At 41.9% G+C, this 27,801-nt stretch overlaps 2 protein-coding genes across 15 annotated transcripts in view; one reads left to right on the top strand and one right to left on the bottom strand.

Moving 5' to 3' along the window:
* The first annotated feature begins 64 nt into the window (after nt 1–64).
* Nucleotides 65–21,648, top strand: PRPF40A (pre-mRNA processing factor 40 homolog A). Of its 6 annotated transcripts, none has more exons than XM_040560747.1 (26): nt 65–520; nt 1,346–1,483; nt 4,466–4,546; nt 4,960–4,990; nt 5,177–5,199; nt 6,375–6,476; nt 6,578–6,688; nt 7,128–7,248; nt 8,510–8,534; nt 9,015–9,314; nt 9,701–9,809; nt 10,708–10,772; nt 11,391–11,555; nt 13,073–13,181; nt 13,383–13,533; nt 14,344–14,477; nt 14,763–14,877; nt 15,035–15,126; nt 15,298–15,414; nt 15,899–16,036; nt 16,156–16,251; nt 16,921–17,007; nt 17,095–17,191; nt 17,282–17,343; nt 18,599–18,733; nt 20,185–21,648. In XM_040560747.1, exons 1-26 carry the CDS (start codon nt 155–157, stop codon nt 20,275–20,277), a joined length of 3,063 nt encoding a protein of 1,020 aa, XP_040416681.1. In that variant the 5' UTR covers nt 65–154; the 3' UTR covers nt 20,278–21,648. The 6 variants fall into 6 exon arrangements, with proteins under 6 accessions (XP_040416681.1, XP_040416680.1, XP_040416682.1 ...); XM_040560746.1 differs by having other exon boundaries at nt 15,023–15,126; XM_040560748.1 differs by having other exon boundaries at nt 66–520; nt 6,399–6,476.
* Nucleotides 21,649–25,114: 3,466 nt separating this feature from the next.
* The window catches only part of FMNL2 (formin like 2), a 126,239-nt gene continuing 123,552 nt past the window's right edge, over nt 25,115–27,801 (bottom strand). For 3 of the 9 annotated variants that reach the window (XM_040560737.1, XM_040560740.1, XM_040560745.1), the window contains one exon: nt 25,115–25,730. In XM_040560737.1, coding sequence (XP_040416671.1) covers nt 25,621–25,730 — 110 coding nt within the window. In that variant the 3' untranslated portion in view covers nt 25,115–25,620. Of the gene's footprint in view, nt 25,731–27,091; nt 27,186–27,801 lie in introns of all 9 variants that reach the window. The other 6 variants (XM_040560741.1, XM_040560744.1, XM_040560738.1 and 3 more) reach the window with 3 other exon arrangements.

The raw sequence follows: 27,801 nt of genomic DNA, 5'->3' as shown, positions 1-27,801 counted from the left end.
CGCCACCGCTGCCGCCGCCGCCGCCGCCGCCGCCGCCCGCGCTCGGCCCGGCCCGGCCCGGCCGCAGCCCCCCGCCGCCGAGGGGCCGCTCCCGCCTCCTCCCCGCCTCTCCCCTCTCCGCCCGCTCCTCGGGGCAGCCGCTCCCGGCCGGGACATGTCGGGCGGCGACTCCGCGGCGGCGGCGGCCGCGGCCTCCCCTCAGCCGCTGCCCTTCTCGCTGCCCAAGCCGCCCCCCCTCATGCAGCTGACGCCGGGGGACGCCGTCCGGCCCGTGGCCGCCGCCGCCGCCGACCAATCGCCGAAGGGCAGCCGGCTGGCGGGCCGCCCCGATTGGCCGGCGGGCAAGCCAGTCAGCCTGCTGGCGCCGCTGCTCCCGCCCCGCGGCGAGCCCGAGCCCCTGATGCCCTTCGGGCCCTCGTCGCGGCAGCCGCTGCGGGGGCGGCTCCTGGGCAGGTGCGGCGGGGGCAGCCTGCTGAGCCCCGCCATGCGGCCCGGGGCTGTCGACCGCGGCTCGCTCATGGTGAGTGCGGGGCGGGGCGGGGCGGGGCGGGGGGGGCGCCGGGAAGCCGGGGGGAGATGGCTGGGGGGACGTTGGGGGGGTGGGTGGGGGGGGGGGGGCTGCAGCCGCCGCCGCTCTGAAATGGCACCTTCAGGTGGTGCTTGCCTAGTGACCTGGAGCGCCTACCTGCAGAGCTGTGGTGCAAGGCCGGGCTGCGTGCTCTGCGAGTGAATTCGTTCACAGCACAGCTCCTAAAGGACTCCTAGAACCAGCGCTTGTGGCCACAACAGAAGGCACGTGCTGTAATTCGAGCATTTTAAACGAACGACATCTCTCGTCCATAGACATTTTTGTCCTTGCGGCGTGACCATACCAGGCATCGCAAGAGCAACAGAGTTCGGTTGTTTAATAAGGAGATGGTGATCACATTCACTGTAAAAACTCTTCCAGGTCACGTTCATTGTAAACGCTCTTTCAGACTTGGATATGAGGAGTGAAAGGAATGTGTGTAACTTTTCACAATGAGCAAACTCACTTATAGTTGTGCAGAAGAGCACACAGAAGTAGTTACAGGCCCAGGTTTAGTACGCTTTGCTGTGACAAGCCATAAGGTGGCTTGAGAAAGATTTGTGGAGGTTTCATTTGGATGTTGGTTTGGAAACTTTATTTGTTCTAATGCTCATGACTCTAGAGGACCTGGAAGATCAAATCCTTACTGTCATTACTGCTACGCAGTGTTGAGTTAAAGTTGGTCAAATAATTTTCCGTTCAGCCTCTCTTTGTTTTCAATGCTTTTGTGGGTCGTTAGCTTCACGCTCATTTTTTTCCTTTGTTGCTGCCTTTCAGATGGGACACCCAGGGATGCCACATTACCCGCCCATGGGAATGCACCCCATGGGGCAGAGGCCACCGAATATGCCGCCGGTTCCGCATGGTATGATGCCTCAGATGATGCCTCCCATGGGAGGACCGCCGATGGGGCAGGTAACGCATTTTTAGTGTCTTTTTCTTTCTTCCCATAACGATGTCAGGTCATCTCCGCTTGTAGGTAAGTCTCGTATGGCAGCTTGCAAGTGCTAAGGTTAATCATTCAGGGTGTCTTACGCCACCGCTCCTATCCATCTGCAGCGTGCAGAAACTTCTCGTTATAGCAGATAATCAATACGCTTCATTTGGCCTTTAAGCATCAGTAGATGTAGGTATGAACCTGTAATTTGAATAAAAAAGATGCTGCTAGTTTTGCATGGATTTTGGAGAAGTAAGGTTGTCATCTTAGTACGTATTAGAATCGAAAAGTGTTGGTTCTTCTCAGAAGTAGAAAAGATAGAGAACTTCATGTTTCTCTTGTTCTTGGCTATCTGCTCCGTCCAGGTAGACGAAAATTGCAGGGAAAAATATTTACAGCTTGAGTTTTTGCAGAATTCCTTCCAGAATCCTAGGGAGTGACGTGTAATATGCTGTTATTGCTAGTGGAATGTGCAGTTCGAAAAACAAACTTGGCTGTTCACATTGACTGGTGTGAAGCTGGGTTGACGGGTAGAGTAGTCAGAATCATAGCTGTGCTTTTTGCGTGTTTAAAGCTGTGTTTTAAATAATGAAAAATCCTTTCCTGTGTGGTTTCCGATTAAGAGTCAGTTCTCTTTCTGGTCTTAAGAGGTGCTGCAGTAATACTGCTTGTGATAGTGGTTTGCCTAAGTAGAAACTGAGGGTTATCAACTAGACTGGCGAGGGGGTGACATGAATGGTTAACGCCTCAAGAAGAGCCCACGAGGTCGTCCTGGCCGCTCCTTGTGCTCCTCTGCAGTACCTTGGATAGAGCATGTGCTTTGGTTTTTTTCCACTGATGCACTGAGCCTGAGAGGACTCTTCAGCATGGTTTTGCAGCCTGTTAGATCTGCAAAATTAATGCAGTTTTAAAAGGTGAGGAGGACTTGGCTGTTGGTATGATAGCTAATGGCGTGAGCTTTTGTGTGTGCTTGTTAAAAACTTAAATAGCAATTCTATTTTATTCCTTTGCTTAACAGGCATTTTGGTTTGTTTCCTTCTATTCCACTATTTTTACCCATGTAATACGTACGTGTGTAACGTTCTTACCCATTTCGGTGTCTAATATTTTAGTGAGCAATGGAGATAGAGAACTGAGGAGTTTTTGGTAGATGTAGAGTAAAAAGCTGAAGATGAATGGCATGGCAGAGAGGGGATTAGAGGCTCGATCATCCTGCGGCCCTGAGGCTGGGACGGGGTGGTGATACCCTCACACCGGATGGGTGGAAGTGTCAGCTCGTGTTGGCTTGTTCCCTTGGGTGATAACCACTTTCTTCCAGCAGTTATCGGAGGTTATTTGGGAAACTTTGCAGGATGAGGTGTTTTCCTAGCTTGTCTGCCTCCTTTCTGAGGTGAACCCCTGTAGGGCAGGTGACTACCTTGCGTAGGTAACAGCAGTAGTGTGGCCTCCTCTCAGCATCAGTCAGAGGAAGGAAGGCCTTTTGGAAATGAGTAGGGTCGCCTTCCCAACAGATTTTTTTTTTTAACTTTGTGTCTTAGTGTCACACACAAACAGAGCAGAGCTCGGGGTTTCTGTAGGACCTGGGCCAGGGCTTTTAAGAAGCTTGATGCTCTCAGAGCCCCCTTAGTTGGAAGTAGCAGTGGGGCAAGAGTGCTTTCTTCTCCTGCTTCTACAGGATGGCGAGGAATAGGAGGGACCGCCTTCCAGTCTTTCCTTCCTCCCTCACCCTCCCAAGAAAACCTTGTGGATTGAGGGTGGAGCAGTAGCCCTACCACATACCCTCTTTCCCCACGAGATGCAAGATGAGGAGAGTGGTAACCTGGTGCTCCCTGAAGATACAGGGGGATGGGGTCTCTTGGCCAGCCTGCCAAGGACAATAAAGGTAAAGGGGCACAACTGGAAGGTTGAAGGGGGTTGACTTCTAGAGATCTGTTTGGGATCGGTGGCCAAAAAATTGCGTTGGCAATACCTCGATTATTTATTTTGTTCCTTTTGCCACTTTATTAATAGTTTAGCAGTTCTTAGAAGTCAGGATCAGTAAAAATATTAATAATAATGGGAAACATACAAAATATTAAACGCTTTTTTCAGTAGCGTTATCAGCTTTCCAGCGTATCAGTTCAGTGCGTAACTTCTGCATAACCATCCCTTTGAGACTGTAAGCATAAATATTGGAGCCGAGGCTAGCTTATCTGAGTAGCAGTTCCGTGTTTTGTATCCCATCAGATCACCCGACAAACTCAGATACAAGTCTAGACTCAAACTTTCCCTTGCTGTGGTACGGTGTTTATCCCCATTGCCAAGTTCATGTTGTACGTGGTTTAATACTGAATGTCTATACGAAGATTTTCATCCAGATCTTTAAAAAAGAGAGTTCAGAAATCAGTGTGTTTGATGTTTAAATTCAATAGCTCTCTTCATCTTGAAGTTATTTGCAGAAATTCATTCTTCTAGTGTCCCTGTAAAGTGTTCCTTCCTGTTTGCAGAGGTGAGAGGAAAGGGAGACAGGTTGAAAGTTGCAAAAAAAAAATTGTGAGCACAACTAATCTTAGACTCTGAGTTTACCTTTCCTATGTTTAATTCGTTCCATGTGGCCTTGGAAGTTTGCAGAAATTTTTCCCAACCTTTATTTTTCCTGCTTTAAGATTTCAGTAATAGCTTATCACACAGATTACATACCTCATCATTTGCTGCTGTTCTTTTGTTGAAGTGGTGGTCTTTGTTAATATTACACATCAGACTTCAGAAAAATTGAGACGTGTTACTCCTAATGTAAGTTTTTGTAGGATGCAGAAGGGAATCAGGATTCTACGGATGTAACTTACTTTTTGTTTCCAAATGCTTAGAAGGCTCATTTGTATTAAAGCAAGCGTCATGTAATTATTTTAAAACAAAGATGAGGCATCATATTTAATGTTTAAAATATCATAAAGTATATCTGAAGTACTGTTTAATTACAGATGCCTGGAATGATGCAGTCGGTAATGCCTGGAATGATGATGTCTCACATGTCCCAAGCTGCTATGCAGCCTACAGTTCCGGTGAGTTTAATTTCACTTTTTTGAATTTGAAAATGTCTTTGTGTCAGCTGTTTTTGTTTAGCATGGGTATGTCTTCGTTTTCTTCCACTGGACTGTGAAAAAGCTATTGCTAATTGTGATGGAGCTTTATGTAGGAGATCATTTATTTGGGAGCTAAAGACAGAGATATTGCGATAATGGCAGGAGAGACCCCCGGTGTAGCTTATTTTGTATATTGCCTTTCTGAGAAGTAGCTTGATGTTCCTAATTCAAGTCAACAGTAATAATTGGGGGGGGGTGGGAAGCTAGGAATCCATATTTAAGACATTAGAGCATTTTGCTGCTGGACACCCACTTGTTTGGATAAGTTCTGTATTTGTTGATTGGATTACAATTGTACTTGGTGCCTAAATATCTGCTGATTGTTTCTACAGCCAGGGGTGAACAGCATGGACGCGCAAGTAGGTAAGTATAAGCTCTTTGTTACTGTTTCAAAGTATTTCACCAAAAAAAAAAAAAAAACCACCACACTTCTGTAAAATGTAATTTAACTGTTACTGATTCCGGGAGAAATTATTTTTCTTTTAATTTTATGTGTTTTTACCTGGGAAAAAAAAAGTAACCAGCCTTTTTTGATTGTTTTTTTTTAAGGTGTAACGCCACCTGGAACTCAGGTAGGTGAAAATCAAAATTCTAGAAGTCTTTAATAGAAGCGTGGTGTCGTACAAACATGGCTTTACAGATTTAAAACTTTCTTTTTGTCCTCCTTTTATGGAGCTTGCTGGCCTGTCTGTGATTTAAGGCTTCATTAGATTATCAATTGGTAGTTAATGTTAAAATTAATAGCTTCAAATGCATTTCTTCTGCTTTGCCAAGGTTTTCATATGTTTTATGTGACATTAGTATTTTTATTTTAAGGAATTGAGCTTGAACTTAAGTAAAAGGTGTGCTTTTCTTGTTATTTCCATGAATTTTTGAGCTTTGGAATTAATCTTTGTCTAGTTCTTCTAGTATGCAGGGCAGTTTATTTTGATTTTTTTTTTTGTTGTCTAGGATATAATTCACTTGCTGTTCAGATAGGTCAAAAATACCCAGCTTACTTTAAAGCTGTCTCTTTTCAGTTTGAAGTCTGCCAGTGTCAGGCTAGGCAGTTATTCAGGGTAAAGTTGTGGCTTTGTACTGAAGAAGAGTGAAAGTTGTTCCTACTTTTTTTTTCCTTTTTAAATCTCCCTTCTGTTACACAAGCAATTTATAAGTAGATTTTTGCCTAGTGTAATTATTAAATGAGTATCAGTTATTAAATGAATATGAGTGAATTTCAGTTGTTCTTTTATTTCTGAGACTTGCATTCTGTGTAATTGACCTGTGAAAGGGTCGTTTCTTCTCAGCCATATTCAGTAACTGAAATGGCAGATTTTCAGAACAGATTTCAGCTACAGCTGAGTTCTGCCACCTCTGATTTCAGAAAATTTATATAAGCTGTTGTTGAAAAGCATTAAGAAGGTAATCTTGAGTTCACATGAAACTCTTGAAGTCGGATTTCCTTGAAGCAAATTTTTCTTAGTTTTGAAAACATGGCATGCTTTATTATTTGAAGGTTATTACTCGAAGTTGCTAGGGTCTGATCCCATTAACTTTTCCATTCTTTTCTGATGGCAATTGGCTACCTTGGATTGCTGAATGGGAGGGGAGTGAGAGACTTAATAGCATAGCACAAACTAGATTCTTGAAAACAATACTAACTTAACGTTGTTTAGATTTTGTTTTGCTGCATTTCCTTTGAATTATTTACTATATTTAATATGCACATTCAAATGAAAAACAAATAGTAACCAGAATGTCTTTTCAGAGCTCTGTTTTGTTTCGCCCTCAGACAACACATCCCGTAGTTTGTGCAGCTCAGCAAACCGCCACAACCAACAGTTCTGTTAATGAAGAGCACTCTAAACAGGTTTATCTGCTTTCCACTTGTATTGTACTTTTTAGTGGCTTTTGATAGCATCTCGGTCATCAGTTATTGTTCATCATTAATGTTATATTCAAATTTCCTAGAAATCTACGTGGACGGAACACAAATCACCTGATGGAAGAACATACTACTATAATACTGAAACAAAGCAGTCTACCTGGGAGAAGCCAGATGATCTCAAAACACCAGCTGAGGTAAACTAAATTCAAAGGCAAATTACTGTATTGTGGAAGTTTGTGTGAAGGCAAGAATTTACTACATGACTACCATGCAGGATAGGTGCGCCAACAGATTTTTATCAGTGGGAGCCAACTCCTAAAATAGAAATGTTGCAAATATGCTTATATCCCCTTCCTTATATTGGTGGAACGTAAAGCTGCAAAATGGACAAAACTAAAACAGTTCTCAATTTGTGTGTAAATTTTCCCAGTCAAAAGGGTGGCATTCTTCAATATTTAGATAAGTGATGTGTTTATATCAGTAGGGAGGATTTTCCTTGGCAAGTAGATGCCTGTATTTGTCGATTCTTAAATTATTTCTTGGGTTAGTGCTTATGGCTCACTTCTAGCAGTCTTTTAATTTTAAAATATTACTGTAAATTTGATTGTATGTTTTTGTTTTTTTCTCTGTTAGCAATTGTTGTCGAAGTGTCCCTGGAAAGAGTACAAATCTGACTCTGGAAAGCCATACTACTATAATTCCCAAACAAAGGAATCACGCTGGGCAAAACCCAAAGAACTTGAAGATCTTGAAGGTAATGTCAACAAAGTTCAGTAAGGAGGTTGAGCAAGCTGTGCGCATGCACAAGTTATGGCAAAAGACTGTTGTCAGAGCATAGGAGTTACACTTCTGCTAGAAATAAAAACTAATGGAATTAGCTGCATGCAATAGAGTTCTGCGGTCTGAGATTTCTATGGAGCATTCTTGTTTTCCTTGGTTTTTTCTACCTCATTGACACCCAGTTTTCCATAATACCCTTAGTTCTGGCCTACTTATGTAGCGGCAGCAGCAGAAGCTCCCCCTTGTGTCCTTAAACAGGAACTGAATGAGGATGTAATGTGCTGTGGCTTGTTCGGAGCTATGTGCATGTTCTTATTACATTAGGTAATGCTTCATTTGAGTCTGTTGTATGATTTCACTCTTAGCCACCAATTCTTTGGAAACGTGGGAACTTTGGTAGAATTTTTTAATGGGTTCACGTTTGTGAGGGGAGACAAGAAGCAGAGGGGCTACTGTAGTAATCCTCATTCACCTGGGAAAACAGGGTAAAAGGGTGCTGGACTTCTGTAATACTATATAGCTTGTAATTGAGTAGGAATTGCATTTTGTTTTGGTGTCTTGGAAGAATTTTAAGAACAGTAATATGTTTTATACTGAAAGCAGAGTGTCTACTGAAAGCCAAAACTGTGTCAGGCTTTGCTTAGGTAATTATTTCCTGTTAATTTCTCTCAAAAAATATTATGAGAAACTGTTGTAGCAAAAAATACTAGTATGTTTGTATTGACCTTCTCTGTTGTAAAAACAGGCGGGGAGGGACACAGAACATTGTCTATTCATTTTTTTTAAACAAACACGATGATGTGCTCTTGTTCTTCACTTTTAGAAGTTTTGTTTGGTATAGTGAGGGAAATAAGATCTTGATGAAAAACTACAAAACCAGCTGTTTATAAAGTAAATATATAGAATACTACAATGCATAAGCATCAATGAATGTTCGAATAAGAAAGAAGGAAAGATCTGTTTCAATAAGCTTAACGTTCTGGTCTTTAAAATAGTTGAAGTTGAAGTAATTACTTTAAATTGAGGAAATCCCTTTCATACACCCTAATCTTAATTTAGTGGGTTTTCTAAATTTTGTTTCAGTTGTAATTGATTTCAGTCTTCAAAGGACAATGGTAATGAAGATACTTAAATCTGTGCTTTTATTAAATCATGCTAACAGTGACTTTTTACCATACGTAAAATATCTTTAAATAAAGCTGTATTTTGATTGTTTTTTTCCTCTTCTCCTCTAGCAATGATTAAAGCAGAAGAAAACAGGTATGTTTTTAGTGTGTTACTAGTGTTGCGTTTTATGTTAGGCTGCCTATTACTTCTTAAAAGTAGAATGTAGTCCTTGAATCTTAAACGTGGTCCTTGCATGGACAGGTTGCCCAGAGAAGCTGTGGGTGCCCCATCCCTGGAGGTGTTCAAGGCCAGGTTGGACAAGACCCTGGGCAACCTGATCTAGTGGGTGGCATCCCTGCCTATAGCAGGGGGTTGGAACTGGGTGATCTTCAAGGTCCCTTCCAACCCAAGCTGTTCTGTGGTATTATCCTATGATATAATACATAAATGCATAATTTCATTGAAGCCTTCCTATCTCAGAGCTGATTATTTTGTATTATTCTGAGATAAAATATTTGTAACTTGACTTAAACCTCTCCCTTCCTACTTTACCTTCTTTAAACTACTGTCTTCCCTAACCTGTTAAGCTCTCCAGTGCTTAAATGTGACCGTTGCCATTTTTGATACCTACAGCACCAAGCTTGAAGAGTCATCTGCAACGTCATCTGCTACAGGAGAAGCAGCAAACACAACCACCACAGCCACCACTGCTGCCGAAACCGCAGCAGCTGTAACCACCACCACTACTGCAGCGACAGCAGCCTCTGAAGGAGAAACTGCTGCAGCTTCTGGGACGGAAAATGAGAGTACTGCTGCAGCCACAGCAGAGGAACAGGGACAGCAAGCAACTTCTGCACCTGCTGCACAGGAACAGAGTGCAGAAACTGCAGCTAATGCAGCGGATGATTCTTCCAAGCAGGAGGGTTCAGCAGAGTAAGTAAAATTATATAGGATTTATGGTTTTTGAACTTCTGTATTTCTTGTCAGATTTGGTTAATCTCCAGTTCTAGGTGGCCAGGCTTCTTTGACAACTAGCTGTTTCTTCAGTGAAACGTGAGCATGGATCTCAATGGCAGCAGTGAAGAATGAATAAGAAAGAGGAAGGAGTATTAAATCTATTTTTAAAAATCTAATGCCCTCTTGTCAGCCTTCCCCTAAAGCTAGTATAGAACCATTTGTGGCTCACAGCTGATAAATTTTCAATAGCTTGAAGAGTTCTCTGGGGGTAACATTATACACTTACCCTATATGACTCTTCAGTGACTTTAACTTAGGAAAAAAAATGCTTAAATACTAAAATAATTAATTTCTGTTTATAGTGCTTCTTCAAAGAAAGAAGACGATGATGCACAGCCAGTTAAAAAAACCTATACGTGGAATACAAAGGAAGAAGCAAAGCAAGCATTTAAAGAACTCCTAAAAGAAAAGGTATTTCAGTCAGTTGTTATTCTTAATGCTTTATAGAACTACGCAAGCTACGTTTGTTAGGTACAGCTAGAGGGCTTTTGTGTTTTTTTTTTTTAAAGTCTCTCACTGTTGTGAAAGAGGACTTACATGCTAGACAAGAAATGTGGGAAAAGAAATACAGTGAAAACAATGTACAGAGTTAGCCTTTTTCAGAAGCGCTTTGGGTGAGAAGCAAGGTGTAGGATTTTCATTAGGGCTCTCAGGTCAGCTTTTTTCCTTTCTTCCTTTTACCTACTCCCACGCTATCATGCAAACTAATGGTCTGGTGTTTGTCCAGGATTCAGACTGGAATGGTGAGTGATTTGATGGATACCTTCGCTAGATGTTTCAGAGACAGTTTAGAGATCCATATTGAAAAACGACAAACTGTTAGGTTTGATGTGCAGCGTTCCCATGAGCTAGTCTGATTTAACATTTTTCTGTGAAGTTGTAATTTTAACAACAGTATTTAAATGTTTGTTGAAGTTATGGTTACCATTATTTTTGACTGACTGTGAGGTACGTTTCTAATAAAAGTGTTGTCTGATTGTCTAAGTCTTGATTTTTTTCATCTTTGTTTTAAAGATTGAGGTGAAATGAGAGTAAAATGAGATTCGCTTTGGTTTTCCCTCAGTGTAGTGAATCTGTTTTCTCAAGTGAGAAAAATTTCCAGGAGAATTTATTGTAGGGATAGTGATAATACCAAAGAATCTAGTTTCATTTCTCAAGCTGACTGTTAATAAACTGTTAATATAGTTTTGTAACAACAAATGTTGTCTTAACCCCAAAAAATGTAGTGCTTTTCTTCCTAAAGATTTTTTTTAAGGAAGCTCTAATTGTTAGATATTGGTGCCAAAGTAATGATATAATGTCTTGACAGAGAGTACCGTCTAATGCGTCTTGGGAGCAAGCTATGAAAATGATCATTAATGATCCTAGATACAGGTACTGCTTGATTCTTTTCTCATTACATTTCTATACAAATACTGTTTGAGGTAGTTTGACTTGACTGGTGCAACTTTTTGATCGCTTTAATACATACTTGTCCATTTGTGAACATACGCCATTGTCAAGGAATGCTGTTCCTTTACTATGTAAAGCACAAGTCCTAGGTTTAATTTTTGATTAGCGAAAGATGAGGCAATTGACGGTTGTATTTTAGTCAATTTAAATGACTTGCTTGAGAACAAAGGCATGCTTTTACTGGAGCTGAAGACTTTCTAGGCTACTTTTTGAAATGGATGGCTGCCATAAACATTGGCAGGAAAACTGGTTCATATCAATTATAAAAATAATATTGAAATGTGTAAACACTACCTGAAAATAGGATAGTAGTTTGTTTTACTCTTAACTGCTTTTATTTATAACTTCTTGTTCTTACTACTTTCTTTTTAAATGATATTTCATTTCTCTTGAAGGAGAGAGCGCGATGACTGGCCGTATAGATTAAATATAACTTTGTCTCAAAGATTTGCATTGTTCAGATCTGTTTTATGTTTTGACTCTTCAGTTTTGTTTTTCTAACTTAATTTCCTTTTCTGTAATTCATTTTTTTATACAAAGTGCTTTGGCAAAGTTGAGTGAAAAAAAGCAAGCCTTTAATGCTTACAAAGTTCAAACAGAAAAAGAAGAAAAAGAAGAAGCAAGATCAAAATACAAAGAAGCTAAAGAATCCTTCCAGCGTTTTCTTGAAAACCATGAAAAGATGACATCCACAACAAGATACAAGTAAGATCAATCTTAAATGAAGTTCTGACCTTTGCTAGCTTGGCAAGTTTATCCTTAAACTTGCTGTTTGCTCTTGGTAATGCTAGCCTTTGTATTTGCTCAGCCTTGAAAAGCCGGAAAGTAAAATATTTATGGGAAAACAACTCTTCTCATTTTCACAGAATGTATTGAAGTCAGGCAAAATAGGCAGGAAAGAAAGAAAAAAGAGGTAACACAAAAGAGTGGTATACTGATTCAACCCGTATGGTTGAACTTTGAATAAGTAAAGGTGAATAGTAACACTGGGAGGTGTTTTATGTTACATCTGCCATTAAGAACAAAGAAAGCCTGATAGCCTGTTCATGGAATGTGATACTGTGTAAATGCTGTCAAATTTTGGCATGTCTGGGGCCAACATCCCAAGTGTTAAAATAGAAGTGTGATAGACTTGTCAGGTTGAGCTCATGGATTTCTGGCAGGCTTGGTATTTACTATATTATCAAAGTTCAGTCAAATTTAAAATCTCAGTTGACAAACTGTCCACACTCAGATTTTTTTCTTCTCTGAGTACTGTATCAAGTACTTGTGAGCACTGACACCAAGCAACTTGGTGTAAGACAGGTGAGTCAGCATCCTACATTTATGCATCCAGAAGCTGGAGTCTGTTGGAATGTGGTCTGAGTGTAAAGCGGTGATAACTTCGTTAAATGTGTGATGTTAAGCACGCGAACAGTCCCTTCTGTGCTTTAAGCCTAGATTATCTTTAAAAGTTGCTTTCATTTGTTTTTCATTGATTCTAAAAGCACAATGTAATCCACGATACTGATGGTTGGTTTCAGGTAGTAGGCACGCAGACTGGTAAGGCTTTATTCTCTCCAGAAAGACTTGATGAAGGGTTGAGAAACAGTTGTGTGAAGTTTGAGTTTATCCACCACAGTGACTTAACATTGCGCGTGGTTTTCTAGGTGGTAAAGATTCTAGGTCGATGCAGACAAATTATAGGTAATTTCCCACCTACAAAGAATTAGTAGTTGTGTGGCTTTTTGTGCTATCCTTTTAAAACTCGAGTTCTTTTTTGTTTTAATTTGATTTTATTTATTATGTGCCCTTTTTTAAGGGTTAAATCTGATAGACAGCTATTGTGCAACATTACTGAATCTAAAGGACAGTGCAACTTTATTCATCTCTGTCTAGTTCACAAATAGGAAAGAAAAAAGAAAGACATTGCAGCTGCCCAAGGGGAGGTGTGTCTAGTAGGCCTGTCATTGAAAATTTTCTTCAGCTGATTTCACAGGGTGCTTACTAGATTTGTAGGTGAACCTGGACTTTATGGAGAGGAATATTGATTTTTCAACCGTTTTCATTGTTTGTAAGACGGAGAGAAAGCTGTCACAGAAGTTGTCCAAGAGAGAAATTTGGGAGATGTTCTACAAAAGCATTACTGCCTATAATGTAGCTGATGTCCCACTGTCTTGCAATAACGTGTTAAATGAGTATTCACCAGTAAGTTGTTGTATGCTTTTTCTTTCTTTGTATAGAAAAGCTGAACAAATGTTTGGGGAGATGGAAGTCTGGAATGCAATATCTGAGCGTGATCGTCTTGAAATTTATGAGGATGTCTTGTTTTTTCTGTCTAAGAAAGAGAAGGTAACTTTTGTACCTGTTTGGTGTTTTTTTTTTTGACTTACCAGTAAATTAGTTTATACCACTTGGTAAAGAAATCTTGCAAGCAGTGCAGATCTGTGCGTAGTTCAGGGACAGTGAAAATGCAAACAGAATGGGAGGAATTTGTGGGAAAGACACTGGGAACCAAATAAGCATTGTTGCATTACTACATTTTCTCCTCAGGAACAAGCCAAACAGTTGCGAAAGAGGAATTGGGAAGCTTTAAAGAACATACTAGATAACATGGCTAATGTCACTTACTGCACTACTTGGTCAGAGGCTCAGCAGTATCTGATGGACAATCCTACGTTTGCAGAAGACGAGGAACTTCAGAGTATGTAAAAAGTCTACACGTTTCTTCTGGATGGAGGGAATGGATTTGTCTTTAGCAGTGAGGGTTCCCGGTTATGGCTTGCTCTTGTGAGGTTGGGAGCAGCTGTGACAGCTGCTGAGCAGTGCATGTAAAAGGGCCTGTCTTCTTTTGGCTCCTCAGAAACAACGTCAGCTTCAGAAACTGTTATTGAATAGTCTTAATAATAAAGCATTGGATTCCTCTGTCATGGGGATTAAACTACCTCAGTAGTTGTTATCCTGTGAAATTTGGAGAATTATTTGACAGCGTAAGCAGTGTGGCAAATACAGTACTTTCTGCTAGACTGAGGTTCTTCTGTGTTTGCTTTCTTAGAAGTAGTAATCCTTTTTATTCTTCTGAGTAAGAAGGTATTTTTTCCATTATGTTCACACCTTTGTTGTAAATGGGTTGATCCTATTTTTAAGAGCAGCATATGCTTTCACACAACTGCTGAAGCATTTGATAGAGTTACTCTGTTCTAACTTCTTTCCTGGGTTTGTAAGATACCTGGGATGTTAGAGGGAGATGCACAAGTGCTCATCCACAGTATTTTCCTCATCAAGACTTCCATGCTCTGTATTGGCAAAGAAAATTTTGCCAGGTTGGAGGGGAGGAGGGTTGGTGGTTTTGCTGCTGCACAGGTCTTTAATATATTTCAGTGGTCAATTCATTTTCACCTCACTCCATTAATAGTAACAATTGGCAACAGTTATCTCTTAAGAAAGGTCTTACAGTTAGTGAGTAGCAGTACTTAATTTTTTCTCTTAATGCTCTGTTGTTACCTGTTGCTAGATATGGATAAGGAAGATGCGCTGATCTGTTTTGAAGAGCATATCAGGGCACTGGAAAAAGAGGAGGAAGAAGAAAAACAGAAAAGCTTGCTTAGAGAAAGAAGGCGGCAGCGTAAAAATAGAGAATCTTTTCAGGTTGGTGGACTTTATTTTTCTGTCCTAGACGTGTCATACAGATTAGAGACTCCGTTTTTTTCTTATTTCATAGGATAGGCTAATGGGTACATATAAGGAATCGAATATCAGAGTTGCACCACTTTGTGATGTAATAAATCTGTTTGCCAGAAACTGGAAGAATATGGAAAATTAAAAATTTAACAAATATGGAATTTCAGTTATCAGGAGTATTCGTTTCAGCTGTTAGCAAAGTTGGAAGTATGATAAGTGATGATGAAATTCCAATTCACTTGTATTTTGTAGATATTTTTAGATGAACTTCATGAGCATGGACAATTACATTCAATGTCCTCTTGGATGGAGTTGTACCCAACCATAAGCTCTGACATCAGATTCACTAATATGCTTGGTCAACCTGGTAAGAACACTTTCCTTCCAACCCTGTAAAAATAAGGTGTAAAGCTCTTAATTTTGCGGCAGAGTAAAGCAGGGTTGTCTGTATGTTTTCTGAATTTTTTAAAAAATGCAGCTCTTTTATTAGAGCTAGCTTTTGACTTATTTAGTTTTTTCATCAGGATCGACAGCACTTGATCTTTTCAAGTTCTATGTTGAAGACTTAAAAGCACGTTACCATGATGAAAAGAAGATAATAAAAGATATCTTAAAGGTGAGAGGGGAAAAGCCCCATTATGCTGTTCCTCTTCTAATGCCAAATACCTATTTCAAGTGAAAACTTTGCTACCGGGAGGTAGGATGTTACGTTGCGTTGATGTCGTGTATATCACCATTAATGTGAGAATTCCTTAACTTACCTGATGCAAAGGGATTTGTTTAACAGGATAAAGGATTTGTGGTTGAAGTGAACACTTCTTTTGAAGACTTTGTTACGGTCATCAGTTCAACTAAAAGAGCTACAACTTTAGATGCAGGAAATATCAAGCTGGCTTTCAATAGTGTAAGTATTAATATATAGGAATGTTCCAAAATTGTGATAAAAAAATCCCTGTAAAATAAGAATTGGCACTTATTTTCACTGTATTGTTATGACTACTGTCACGATATTTAAGAAAGAGGCTGTGTTTTAGAGCCGCTTATTCTGTAACAGTTCCAAAATAAAGATTGAAGAAGTGGATTTTTACCTGAAACCATAAACATCTTGAGGAAAGTAAAACACATCAGTAGGAATTCAGTAATGTTATCATGCTTATTTGTAATTTCTTAAGGGATTTTCATGCATTTCTGTTGGTCTGGCTTGCATCAGGCATTAAATATATTTTAGATTCTGTTTGAGAAACGCATGCAAGTAGTGGGTAGGTGCAAATGACAAATAGAAAACTCAAAAGGTAAACTGTCATTGGGCTTTCCAAAAATTGCGTGAAACTGAATTATTAATCTTTTCAATATTTTTCAAATAATCTCACAACTTTAATTCAATATAGCTGCTAGAAAAGGCAGAAGCTCGTGAAAGAGAGAGGGAAAAAGAAGAAGCTCGTAAAATGAAGCGCAAAGAGTCTGCCTTCAAGAGTATGTTGAAACAAGCTACTCCTCCGATTGAATTGGATGCTGTCTGGGAAGATGTATGTATTGTCACTTAGCTATGAAAGTCTTTCCAAATATATTTAACAAGCTGTTGCGTGCTAACAGTTCCGAATGGCTATATTCCATATTAGTAATTCATTGCTGTTTTTTTTTACAGATCAGAGATAGATTTGTGAAAGAACCAGCATTTGAAGACATCACTCTAGAGTCTGAAAGAAAAAGAATATTTAAAGATTTCATGCATGTACTAGAGGTAATTATTTTTTCCTGATCAGAGAATATACCAAAAAAAAATCTTACCTGATTGTCTCCCTTCCCACATAATTTGAGAGAGACGTTCTGTATTTCCCTAAAGGATGGATAATACAACCTCATTTTGAAAGTGAGGCACTGAAGAAACATGTTATAATTATTTGATATGTAGCTGTTCTTTTAATCTGCTTCCCTGCAAGAATTTTCAAAAGTTAACTAAAATTAACATTGTTGAAAAAGGTGTTGTCTTTTTCTAGACAGTGTGAGATAAAAATTTGAAACACATACGCTTTATGGTTTTTGTTTCAATTTCTGGAGCTGAAGAGACTTTAAAATGGCTTAATTTCAGAATTTCAAATCTTGCAAAGCAAGGTGTGCAGTATGTTGTAGGCCAACTTGAACAAGTACTTGGATGCATTGAAACAAGGATGCAGGTAACAGGAGCTGTGTGCATCCGTGCCTGAAGCTAGCTGTCTGTTTCCTTGCTCCTGGGCGCTTGTTACTACAACTTTAACATGGCAGTACTGGTAGTGGTGTATAATTTTTTGACACAAAAAATGCTTGATTATCTTTAATCATTACTAGCTGTAGGTGCCATGTGGATGATGAGAGATGTCATTAGTTTCTTGCTGTGCCCGAATTCTAACGTTTGCCTTTTCATGTACTCTAGCATGAATGTCAGCACCATCATTCAAAGAACAAGAAACATTCTAAAAAGTCTAAAAAACATCACAGGAAGCGGTCTCGCTCTCGTTCGGTAAGGTGTTTGATGTCGTAAAATCTACCCCTGTAATTAATTATTTGGAATGCTGTCTTCTTGCTAACCGCATTTTTTTGTATCAAGGGCTCAGAGTCTGAGGATGATGATAGTCATTCAAAGAAGAAAAGGCAACGGTCAGAATCCAGATCAGTTTCTGAGCGTTCTTCCAGTGCAGAATCTGGTATGAGGTTTTTTTCTTTGCTTTAAAATTAGTGTTACTCTGTTATAGGTAATTGTATTCTTACCATTTTTTTTCTCCGTATGTTTGCAGAGAGAAGTTACAAGAAGTCAAAAAAACACAAGAAAAAGAGCAAGAAGAGAAGACATAAGTCTGTAAGTGCAGCTAAGGTTTTTTTTGAGCTAGTTTAAGGGACAACTTGACACCTTATGGTGTTAGCAATCCTTTTTTGGGTATTTAATCACCCAGCTGCCTTTATAGTAAGCACTCTGAGATCAGACAGGGTATTGGTATAATAGTAACTTTGTTACATACACATTAATATTAAACTACTTAAGACCCCATAATTTTTGGGGGGGTTAACCGCCACTAATCAAGGGAGTATGAAGGACTTACTAGTAGCCTGCTAATTGTTGTTTATCATCATGGCAAGTCTTGGCGTTGGCTTTTACTGTGGAGCGCTCTGTAGAATCCCTGCCATCTTTTCCTTTTGCCTTATGCTAAGCATCGTTTCTTTTGTCTGCTTGAGTATCGGGGTTGGGTTAGAAGCTCTGACATCAAATGTGCTGGAGCATCAAAAGAACCTAAAGAGCAGAAAGAGCTTTTCGTCTCTGTATCAGTTGAGGCCAAAGAATATTTTTGGTGTCGGGTAAAGAAAGAAGTTGGTGTCTCTGGACTCTGTTGCTGCAAAGCTTTTTGAAACTCATCTATTCTTTTGTTTCTGTAACTTCCCAGCAGTTAGCTGTGCCCTTCAATAGACAGCATCCACAAAGAGTGGGGATGCTAATTGTTAGGCGCTGAGTAACACGTTAGTAACTAAAGGATCACAACACAGACAGGGTCACATAAGCTTAGTGACACTGGGATGAAACGGAATGAAAGCACAGTTGCAGCACCTAATCCCTCAGTCCAGTAAAAGCCCAGCAGCATTAAAGCAGTCAAATATGGCAAAGCAACTGTGTTAGAAAAATGTTCACCAGCCTTCACCCTTCCCAGAGATCACAGAACGTTAGGGATTGGAAGGGACCTTGAAAGATCATCTAGTCCTTGAAAGATCATCCCCCTGCCGGAGCAGGAAAAATTCTTGTTGGATGAATGGCATTTTTGTATAGAAGAGATTTATCGTATGGCACCCAGCATGCCCTGTCTTAGCATGCACTGAAAATGGTAAATGTTTTTTTTTAAGACTCTCTCCTTTTCTTTTCAAATCACTTTAGTAATGTGATTTGAAATTACTTGTTTCTGCCCTGGTTAATAGGATGTGTTAAATCAGTAACCGCTTCAAGCAGTTTCTTTCTAATATGGCCTATATTAAAATGAAGTCAGACTTCTCTGAAGTGTTGGTATTCTGTAAACTGATATCTAACACAGTTAATATTAATACTTAATATTTTCCCTTTGTTTACAAAGGATTCACCAGAATCAGATATTGAACGAGAAAAAGACAAAAAAGAAAGAGAGAGAGAAAGTGAAAAGGATAGAGCTAGACAAAGATCTGAATCAAAACATAAATCTCCGACTAAAAAACGACCTGGAAAAGATTCTGTAAGCTTTCTTATTTCCTTCTTATGTAATGCCTTTGGGCTTTATGTATCAGTGGGTTGCTGGAGTATGCAAGTTTATAGGTTCGTAAAGGGTTTACCTTAAGTAAGGTGCTAAAGCTTTATTTATGTTCCAATTCCATATATGAAAGGACTGAACGTTCAACCAGAGCTGAACCATGCAGATCCTGTGCCCTCACTTAGTATTTAGCTGTTGATGTGTGAAATCATTTGGCTAAATGCTGTTCGGTGCTGGTGATGTAAAGTGTAAATGAGGCACGTTATCTTATAGACCGTATTGAAGCGCAGTCCATGCTGTGACAAAGTGCTATTTAGGATTAGACTGCCTTTCTTTTTTTCCATCCAATTTGCCAAATTGATCTCAAAGGAAAATGAGCAGCACAGCTGGGTAAAGATCTGACTGATTGTGGGGCTTCTGTTCTAAAATTTCAGTCCTCTTGTCACTGTTTTAGGTAGCAATTGCGATGCTGGGTGGTGTTAGCCTGATACTGGGAGAAAATCTAAATTCTTGAACTTCTCAAGCAGGAAAATCATATGGCAGTGTACTTGTAACCGTGATCTTGCTCTCTGCTGTGGTGGTTCTGCATGTGACTGGTTTTGGAAGGTGTTCAGGACAGTGTTTTCAAAGACGTGCAAACGTGTTTTTAAAAAAAAAAAAAAACAGAATTGGAGGGGGGAGGAATCAACATCTTTGGGTGTCTGTGGGAATCGTTTGCCTCGCCCTGGTTAGCTGGGTGGCGCTGATGGCGCTGTCCTTCTGGATAGCGCCCCATATGCTCCGCCTCCCAGGGGGAGGAGGGAGGGCAGATGGCTGCTCTCTGTATTATCTTCTTAAAATAAGCTGCTTTGGCCTCATCTGAATGCCGCTGAAAAACCCAATTACGTGGCTGAATGCGAACGTGAACTCAGGTGTGATTAAGTGGTCACTGTCTACTGGAGGACCTCAGCTTAGCTTGCAATTTCCCTCTTTCCCTCCCCGCCTCTTGTTGTGACTGCTGCTGCCTGAACGCCCTGCGAGAGAGGCGCCGAGCAGCTCGCGGGGCTTGTGAGCAGCGCGCCGGTACCGTGCGGGGATGGCTTAAATACTGCGATGCTTACAGGCATCGGGTGACACTAGAAACACTGCTCTTGAACGTGTTTTATCAGTAAAAATGTCTGTAGAAAAGTCCTGCTGGAAAATCCAGGGCTCAGCTCTGTCTGTCCGTGCAGGAACAACTGCGGACAGGTGTGCACCATGCAGGATGACAGGTTCTGGGGGATTTTAGCGCTCAGAGAGCATGTGCCTGGGCTTCAGCTGGGAGCCTCCGTGCAGAGCGTTCCCTAAAGCGCTGCATTAGGGTTAGGAGGCTAACGGGGGGCCCCTACTGTGCCTCAGCCAGAGAACAAAGCGTGGAAAATAAATCGCTCTTACCATTAAGCTTTTTCTCTCTGCAGGGTAACTGGGATACTTCAGGCAGTGAACTGAGCGAAGGGGAGCTGGAAAAACAGAGGCGGACTCTTTTGGAACAACTGGATGAAGATCAATGAGAACGTTATTTATACCAAATATGTTTACATTGTGGCATAATAAAAGAAACCAATGTCTGATTCAGGATGTGGGTTCTGATATCCTGAGTTCCATTGTTGGAATAACAGTGGGTTTTAATCTTACCACGTAAATACATTCAAGTACTATTATTATGGGCATCAAATCTAGAAAAGTGAATGAAATTCTGAGTTACAAGTTGAATGTCTGTCCTTGACCTGCTAGGCGGAATGGGTGTTCTGCTCGCCATGGAGAGAGCCCTTTGAAGGGAACAACACGGTGGAAGGCTTTTCAGTTCTCGCTGGATCTTGTCTGCAGGCTAAGGAAAGCGTTGGCACCTTTCTAGCAAAGCATCTCCTAAGTACGGTCCTTCCTAGAAAGGTAGTAACACTGTCTTTCCTGGCCAGCGTAGGCAGGTAAAACTTCATTTTTAGAAAGATTTTTAATATAGTTTCTTGTGGCTTAATTTGTCTTATGAATTTGGTTTTATTTTTTGAAAGGGGAAGGCAATGGAAGGGGAGTAATGAATCCATTTCTTCATCTGTACTGCAAAAATAATCAGATCTTGGAATTGGTCTTTTTATGAACTACATTCCTGGCCAAACCAGTTTTGAGCATTTACGTGAAGCAGAAGACCTGATGTCCTGGCTGAGATTCATGTTTAAGTCTCATCTCCAAGCGAATGTTTATGGTAAATAAAATGCAGATGTGGCTGACAGAAATGCAATAGGTGCTTCAGTGCAGTGCCGGCAGAGGGTGCTGCTGCTCGCAGCTGCCCTTTGTATTAGCATAAAACCTGATCCAGAACGGCTACAGCTGTTTCAGCATTTATCTTCACGTTAAGAAAATCCTAAGTAAAATAAAAATCCTGTAAATTAATTTCAATATGTTGCCTTAAGAACCTGCTGAAGAATGTACCACCAGCTTTTCAGTAGCAGCTGCAGTATCTGTGTCTAGAACCTCAGTGTGTGCTAAACCCTTCCTCAAAAAGGGAAAAGGAAGAAGCTTAAGCTCCGAAGCTCCGTCTCTTTTTTGATTGCTTTTAGGAAAGTTGTCGGCCCTGTTCAGTGACAAGCAGTGACTGCTGTGGTACACGTTCTGAAACCTTTGATTGGAATATTTTTGTACATTTTTATCAATTATTAAACCTTGTCTCCTAGTGTGTACTAGTATTTATTTCTAGTTTTAAATACTGTGTACAGCTCTGATAAATTATTACTATCTTCTGATTCTTGGATTTAAGCAACATATGCTCACACAAAAATACTTGAAGGCTGTATTTGGAGTTTTGCTCTGTTTCCAGTGCTTTTTTTCCTAATGTATGACAGCTGTTACTAGTGCAAAAATAACCCAAAGGTCCAATTCATACAGCATATTTTCTTGCTAGGGTGGTTACGTGATTCAGGCTTCTTAAGAATACTAGTTGAGATTGCAATTAGTCATTTAAAATGCAAAATGCTGGAGACAGCTGATCTGCTCTATTTAGCAGGAAGTAACTTTTTTTTTTTTCTGAGATCATTTGGTGCTTAGATGATGGTCAGTACAGAGCCTGTTTCACTATTGTTGCTTTCCAGCTGAGAGCATTAATTGCTCACCCAATCACTGCCCATCAGTTAAAAAACAAACAAAAAAAAAAAAGCATAGGTTTGGGCAGTAGGATTTGTGGTCATTCTTTGCCTACAGTGAAGTGTTTGTGTCAAAGCTGGGAAGCTGCAGCCTGAAATGTTGGCAGGGGCTTTGTTCCAGGCTGCTCCCCGGCAGCAAGTGGCTCCCCACGCACAGAACCAGAGAGGGAACTTGGTGCTCCCAGGGCTGTGTGCGGTCAGCAGCGACTTTACCCATCCCGTGTATTTTGTTAACCTTGTATGCTCACTTCCCTGGATTTATATTTTAAGATGGAAACGTGTGAACGGTGGAAGAGGTAGCAATGCCCAAGTGAAAAAATAAACTGCAAATGATTTCTAGAACATGAGGTTAGCTGATAATCTTGTCTTACACTGGCTTTACATTGATACGGATCCGGGATGGGGGAATGCAGAGGGAACTAATTTAGGATTTGGTCATAATGGTTTGCAAAACACAGAACGTGTGTACAGTATTTTGCTATTGCCTTGCATTTGCTGAACTTACATAAGGAAAACGTGTTTCTAAGTAAATACTACTTTTAAAAGGTTTGCCTTTATTTTTCCATTAAAAAAATAAAAATCAAATGTTTTGTTTTTTTTCATCTTTTAATTAGATCTTCCAAAAAAAAAATCTTAAAATGAGGCTTTTTGAAAACAATCCTGGCAAGGCATAATTTATTTTTAAGGGAAATGACAAGGCTTCCTGAGTGCGTTTTGTTTTGTTTTTCCCTCCTTTTCCGTGGCCTCACCTCTCCTGTGGCCTGTCCAGGGTGCAGTAGAGACGCCCCCTGCCTGTGCCTCCCCTGCTGGGCAGCACGATGATGCTCTGCGTTCAAATGCTTCATTTCTGCCTTGAACTTTAAAGGATTTTTAGCAAAATCAGTTATTTTTAAATGTTAATGGTACCTATGATGATGTTTAACTTTGACTGTAGTTGACTTGCTCTGCTTTGCTGCCCTCTCGAAGGTAACCAACCCTCGTCCCCTCAGAGCCACCCGGGGGCCGGGGCTGGCAGCCCCGCGCTCCCCCCACATTCCACTGTATTTATTTTGTTAAACCTTCTAAAATTAAATCTGAATTTTGGCTAAAATATGAAGTTTGTCTCATTTAGTTTAGGCCTTTAATAGTGGGGGTTTTGTGTTCTGATAGCAAACCACTCGCCACCACTAACTCTGGCAGGGAGGCGATCATGAGCGGTTGCTGCAGAACTGCTGCTGGGGGCACAGCTGTGTTCCTGCTCCAGGTACTTCGCAGCACAGGCCCACCTCAGGCTGTGACGCAGGGACCTGGGGCCTCGGGCGAGGCCGTAGCGAAGCACAAGATGAATATTCGAGGTCCCTGGGCTGGTGGGGTGGGCGGCAGCGCTGCGCATTCAGTGGGCCTCGTGCGAGTCGGGTGCTGCAGTGGGCACCCGCTGCAAAAGGAGGCTCTGCCCGGGTGGGATGGCGGCAGGCGGGGGCGAATGGGCCTCGGTGTTTCACTTCCAGCCTTGCCCAGACTCCAACTGCCCCAAAGAACCAGTCTTGCTTCCTTCTGTCTTTTTTCTTTTTAAAACCCAGCCCTGTGCTGAAGCCAGGTGTAGGTGGCTGCAGCACGCCACGGCCATGTCTCCGGCAGCACCAGGACCAGGGGCACTATAAATCTCTCACACACCCCAAAAAGCCTGGATTACGGGCTAGTAGTGTAAATAGTTTATTTGATCTTATGCCAGGAACAGACCAGGAAAGTAACATGAACTGCTTTTATAAAACATTTCTAATATTGCTAAGAAGCAGGTCTATTACTAGAAAAATATTAAAGAGAACATGCCAGCGTTACAGTCTAGTTGAATGAGAATTTTTGTCTTAAGTTTAAAAAAATACCTTTGAGCTTAATATGAAAGCTACTGTTTTAAACCGTTTGACTACCAATTTATTAAATTAACTGCCAAATTTTTTTACACAGATTCAAATACTCTTCTGTCACAAACAGTGAAGAAAGAGGCAATTTGGCATGTTCTCTTTAGCATGTCAAGTACATGTTGCTGTAAAATGCAAGAAGGTGGCAGTTTTTAAAGTAAACTTCCTGTAAATAGGTAAGCAGAGGTCAATGTGGTAACTGAGCCCCAAACTGTCCATTTAGTTAAATATAAAAACAAAAACTATAAGTTAAAATAACATTCAGATTGTATAGCACAGGCTGATGCATTTTTTTTAAACAATATTTACAATATTACCCAGAGGCTAAAGTGGGAATAAAAGAGAAGTGTAAAAACCATAAAAAAACTGCACCAATTTCGTAGCAAAATATCTGTACATTTAAAAACAGATTATCATATAACTACACATTATCCGAGAAAAATGGGACCTTCACCAGTGGTTCACATAAGCACAACATAAAAGAAAAGAAATTCAGTGGTTAAATACTATACAATAAATTTTACAATTAACATATTGATGCAACGATACCAGGAAAGGTAAGCTGTAAGCAAAATGTATCTTGGAAAGTACAACTTTATCTGCAGTCCAGTTCTTCACGTCTGAGAAAATCGAGTACCCTGCCGGCACGGAGCGCTGTGTCTCGTTACTCTGGGGTACTGGGGCAAACTGGCAGTGGGGAGTGCACAGCGTCGTTACCGTCCCTTTTTACGCTTTGGAAATGCAATGTAGAACCTCTCTGGAGTGTTACTGAACAAATGAACCCAACAAACAAACCTTAGGACTTAATTTGAACTCGATTGTCAAAGGACGCCGGGGGGTTACAACGTAGATGCAAACTCGGTTGTAAGGGGATGTTAATCCTACACAGCAGGGCACAGGATGATTTCTCTGTGCTAGTAACTGAACTGTAATGGTCCTCAGAAGCCTAATACTGATTATTGAGATGTTAATACCTTAGTGCTAATTAATAAATACACTGTTACTCAAAAGCTGCCTCTATCTGAAGAACATAGTAACTGCCGTATCCACCATTCTCCTGTGCATTTGCAATGCGTTTGTCCCCGCAGGTATCCCTCGTGCCTTAGCCCTGCATTGCACACCACCGAAATCAGACTCCTAAAGTGAAGAATAGCGTTCATTTGTTACAAATCGTGTGATCACTGACCTACGCGTTACCACATCCTACCTATATGGTGTGGAGTCTGTGTATGGTGGAAAAAGGTACGGATCTTCTTGTCATTATTTCCCTATTACATACAGAAAAAGCCCTTAAATGTTTTGTTTCTTTTAAAAAAAAAAAAAAAAAGCCAATAAGTGCATCTGAAGCCAAGGTTAATCCCTCAGCTGACAGCGCAGGAATGCGTTTAAGAGCTCAGGGAGCTTGCAGCAGAGCACATCCAAGTACTACCTGTTTACAACCAGTCGGGATCCAGGTAAGGTCAACAGAAGACCGATCACTAAACTTTTATATAATCAAACCAAACTAAACACCCAAAAACAACACATATTTTACATTTTGGTTAAAAATACTGAATAAAGTATTGGTGTAAAAAGATACCCAATCAAATCAAGTCCTATTGCTTTGATTAATTTGAGCAGGTACTTCAGTTTTAGGCACTTGTTAGCTACAGTTGAGTGGAGAGCCCATCGCTGACGTTCCTATGCATTTTCTAGGTCTTTGAGCCCTTTAGAAAGCAACGTTACCGTTCCCAAGGCTGTAAGTAAGTGGCAGAACACACAGTTCACATGGACAAGGTATCGCTCGAGCACCCCCTCGACTTTACACGCGCAGGTCTCCAGCTCACATGGTTATTTCAGCACCGTTTGCAGAGCGCAAGTTCTGATCATCGAAGCGCCGCCGGACGCTTCTCCTCACCGCATCGGCCCGTCGGTATGGCTGGTTTCTAAGATCTGCGGAGAGGAAAGCGGCCGTCGTGAGCACACGCGTCTCGCCCGCGGGCACACGCACGCGCGCACGCTCTCTAGACAAGAAAAGGTCCTGCTGGAAGCCAATCAAAGCAGCTTGGGTAGGAACAGCAGAAGGGCCGTCACCCCGAGGGGCACAGCCGGGAGCAGGCACTGACTGCCGTGCCCTTTTGGCTGCGCGCCCAAGCAGCAGGTAATGCTGGGGAATGCTCTGCGGTGCGGCTGAACCCAAATGGAGTTACCACGTCAAGTCGGCCTGAGCCTCTCCCCACCCCCGGGCAGCTGGTATTGATTAACCTCGTTAGCAAAGGCAACAGCAACTGAAGCCAGTTTGCAGGAAGTTTGCCTCATTCCTTCTTGCAGCCTCTAAAACCCTGGCGTGAGCTGCAAGCGTTCTGCAACGTGGGACGAAACTCACTGAATAGGAAACACAGGGCACAGGGGTACGCGTGTTTATCAGAACAGCCTGGCTTCATGCTCCCCATCCACCCGTTTTTTAAAAGCAGGCTTTCCTCTGCAGCCAGCCTGCAAACCCACGGCTGCGGAGCTGCCCCGCCGCGACCAGCCCGGCTGGCCGCAGAGACACTGCTGACCCCAACGCCCCTGCCCTCCGCCTCAGCACAGCACAAAATCTGTCCCGGCCCGCCCTGGCTGCTGCTTAGGGGGTGACAGCTCGGGAGGGAAGAGAAGGGAGACACTGAGCATGCGATGGGTCGAACAATGGAGAAAGCCGGAGATGGACGTTTGAACGAAAGCCTGTGTTAGGAGCGCTGTGAAGACGCGGTGACCGGCGGGGCTCCCTGTGCTACAGAGGTGCCACCCCGCAGGGTGCAGTATGTAAGGGGCACGCTGGGCACGCCGCGCCTCCTGTTTAGGCAGGCTTTTATCTTTTTGCCTGGGAAACAAATCTGTGTGGGGCTGGGCACGGCCTCCCTCAAACCTCCTGGTACGCCCAGGCTCCGCAGCCCCCGGCAGAAGGGGCTGTGCCGGGGCTGCCTCTGCTGCTCCCTGCTCCCGGCTGCTCTTGGCCCGTCCCTCACGCCCCGACCGGAGGGCGATGGGGACCACGCACCCGGCTGCGGGCTGGGGGCCTGTCCAGGGAACCAGGGGCTGAACCGACCTGGGGACGAGGCTGCCTGTCTCGGGCTACCTCGGGAGGGAAAGGGCCAAAACGCAGGGGTCAGCAGCCCGTGGGCTACCGAGCCCCTGACACAGAAGGGTGAGGACAAACAGCCTGGACCTGCACTGGCCTTTGGGCTCTCACCAGCACTACACTTAGCCACGACTACTGACAGGCTGTCTGGCATACAGAGAGAGGAGGAAGCTAAGTAAAAAGTGATGCTTGCCAGCTCTGTGTATCCTCCACCACCGGTGTGCTAGAAGAAATCCTTACCCTCGAGTGAACATTTGGAAATTTAGTGATATTATTCTTCTTTAGGGCTAAACAGAAAAAAAAACAAACACAAAATGATGGTTAAGTAAAAAATGGGATGGAAAATGAAGAGCAAGTCAACTCAGCGTTCAAAGATCCGGGCACGTTAGCCAACAGAGCAAGAGGAGGGGTAAGGCCGAGGCTACGAGAGGAGGTTAGACAAGGAGAGGAAAGGACAAGAGGGCCACCCTTGCCTCTTGCTAACCAAATTCCAAGCTGCTTTGAAGATTGGCTCCAGGAAGATAACACAGCAATTAACTTGAAAGAGCAAATAATTGTTGAGCTGATTATAGTTTGCAATTTTATTAGAAGCATTCATAAAAATACACATTGCAAAGTGAAACACTGTTGTCTTCTTAAGCCACTCGATCCTTAATTCAAGACAACAGTGTTAACAAACATGCTGGGTTAAACACACCCTTCTTACACTTTACACCACAAGATGTAAATCACTCAGTTCCATGTCAAGCTTTTCATCGTCACAATTTCCATGGTTCTGGCAAATAACTGAGTTTCCCCAGCGTCGCTGCCTCCGTCTGCCCCCGTTCGTGCACCGCTGCCGGAACAAAGCCAACTGCAGCACTGCACTGAGTCCACCAAGAGCACTGGAACTGGTTACTGCTC

The sequence above is a fragment of the Cygnus olor genome, chromosome 6, assembly GCF_009769625.2.
Source record: "Cygnus olor isolate bCygOlo1 chromosome 6, bCygOlo1.pri.v2, whole genome shotgun sequence".
Classification (NCBI taxonomy): domain Eukaryota; kingdom Metazoa; phylum Chordata; class Aves; order Anseriformes; family Anatidae; genus Cygnus; species Cygnus olor.
Note: the sequence above shows the minus strand (reverse complement) of the source record. Positions and strands in the feature narration are given on the sequence as shown.

Coding starts and splice junctions, on each gene's coding strand:
- PRPF40A (XM_040560746.1), top strand. CDS start 155: ATGTCGGGCGGCGACTCCGCGGCGGCGGCGGCCGCGGCCTCCCCTCAG. Junction 14,878..15,022: donor TAATATGCTTGGTCAACCTG/GTAAGAACACTT, acceptor TGACTTATTTAG/TTTTTTCATCAGGATCGACA. Junction 17,344..18,598: donor AGAAGAGAAGACATAAGTCT/GTAAGTGCAGCT, acceptor TTGTTTACAAAG/GATTCACCAGAATCAGATAT.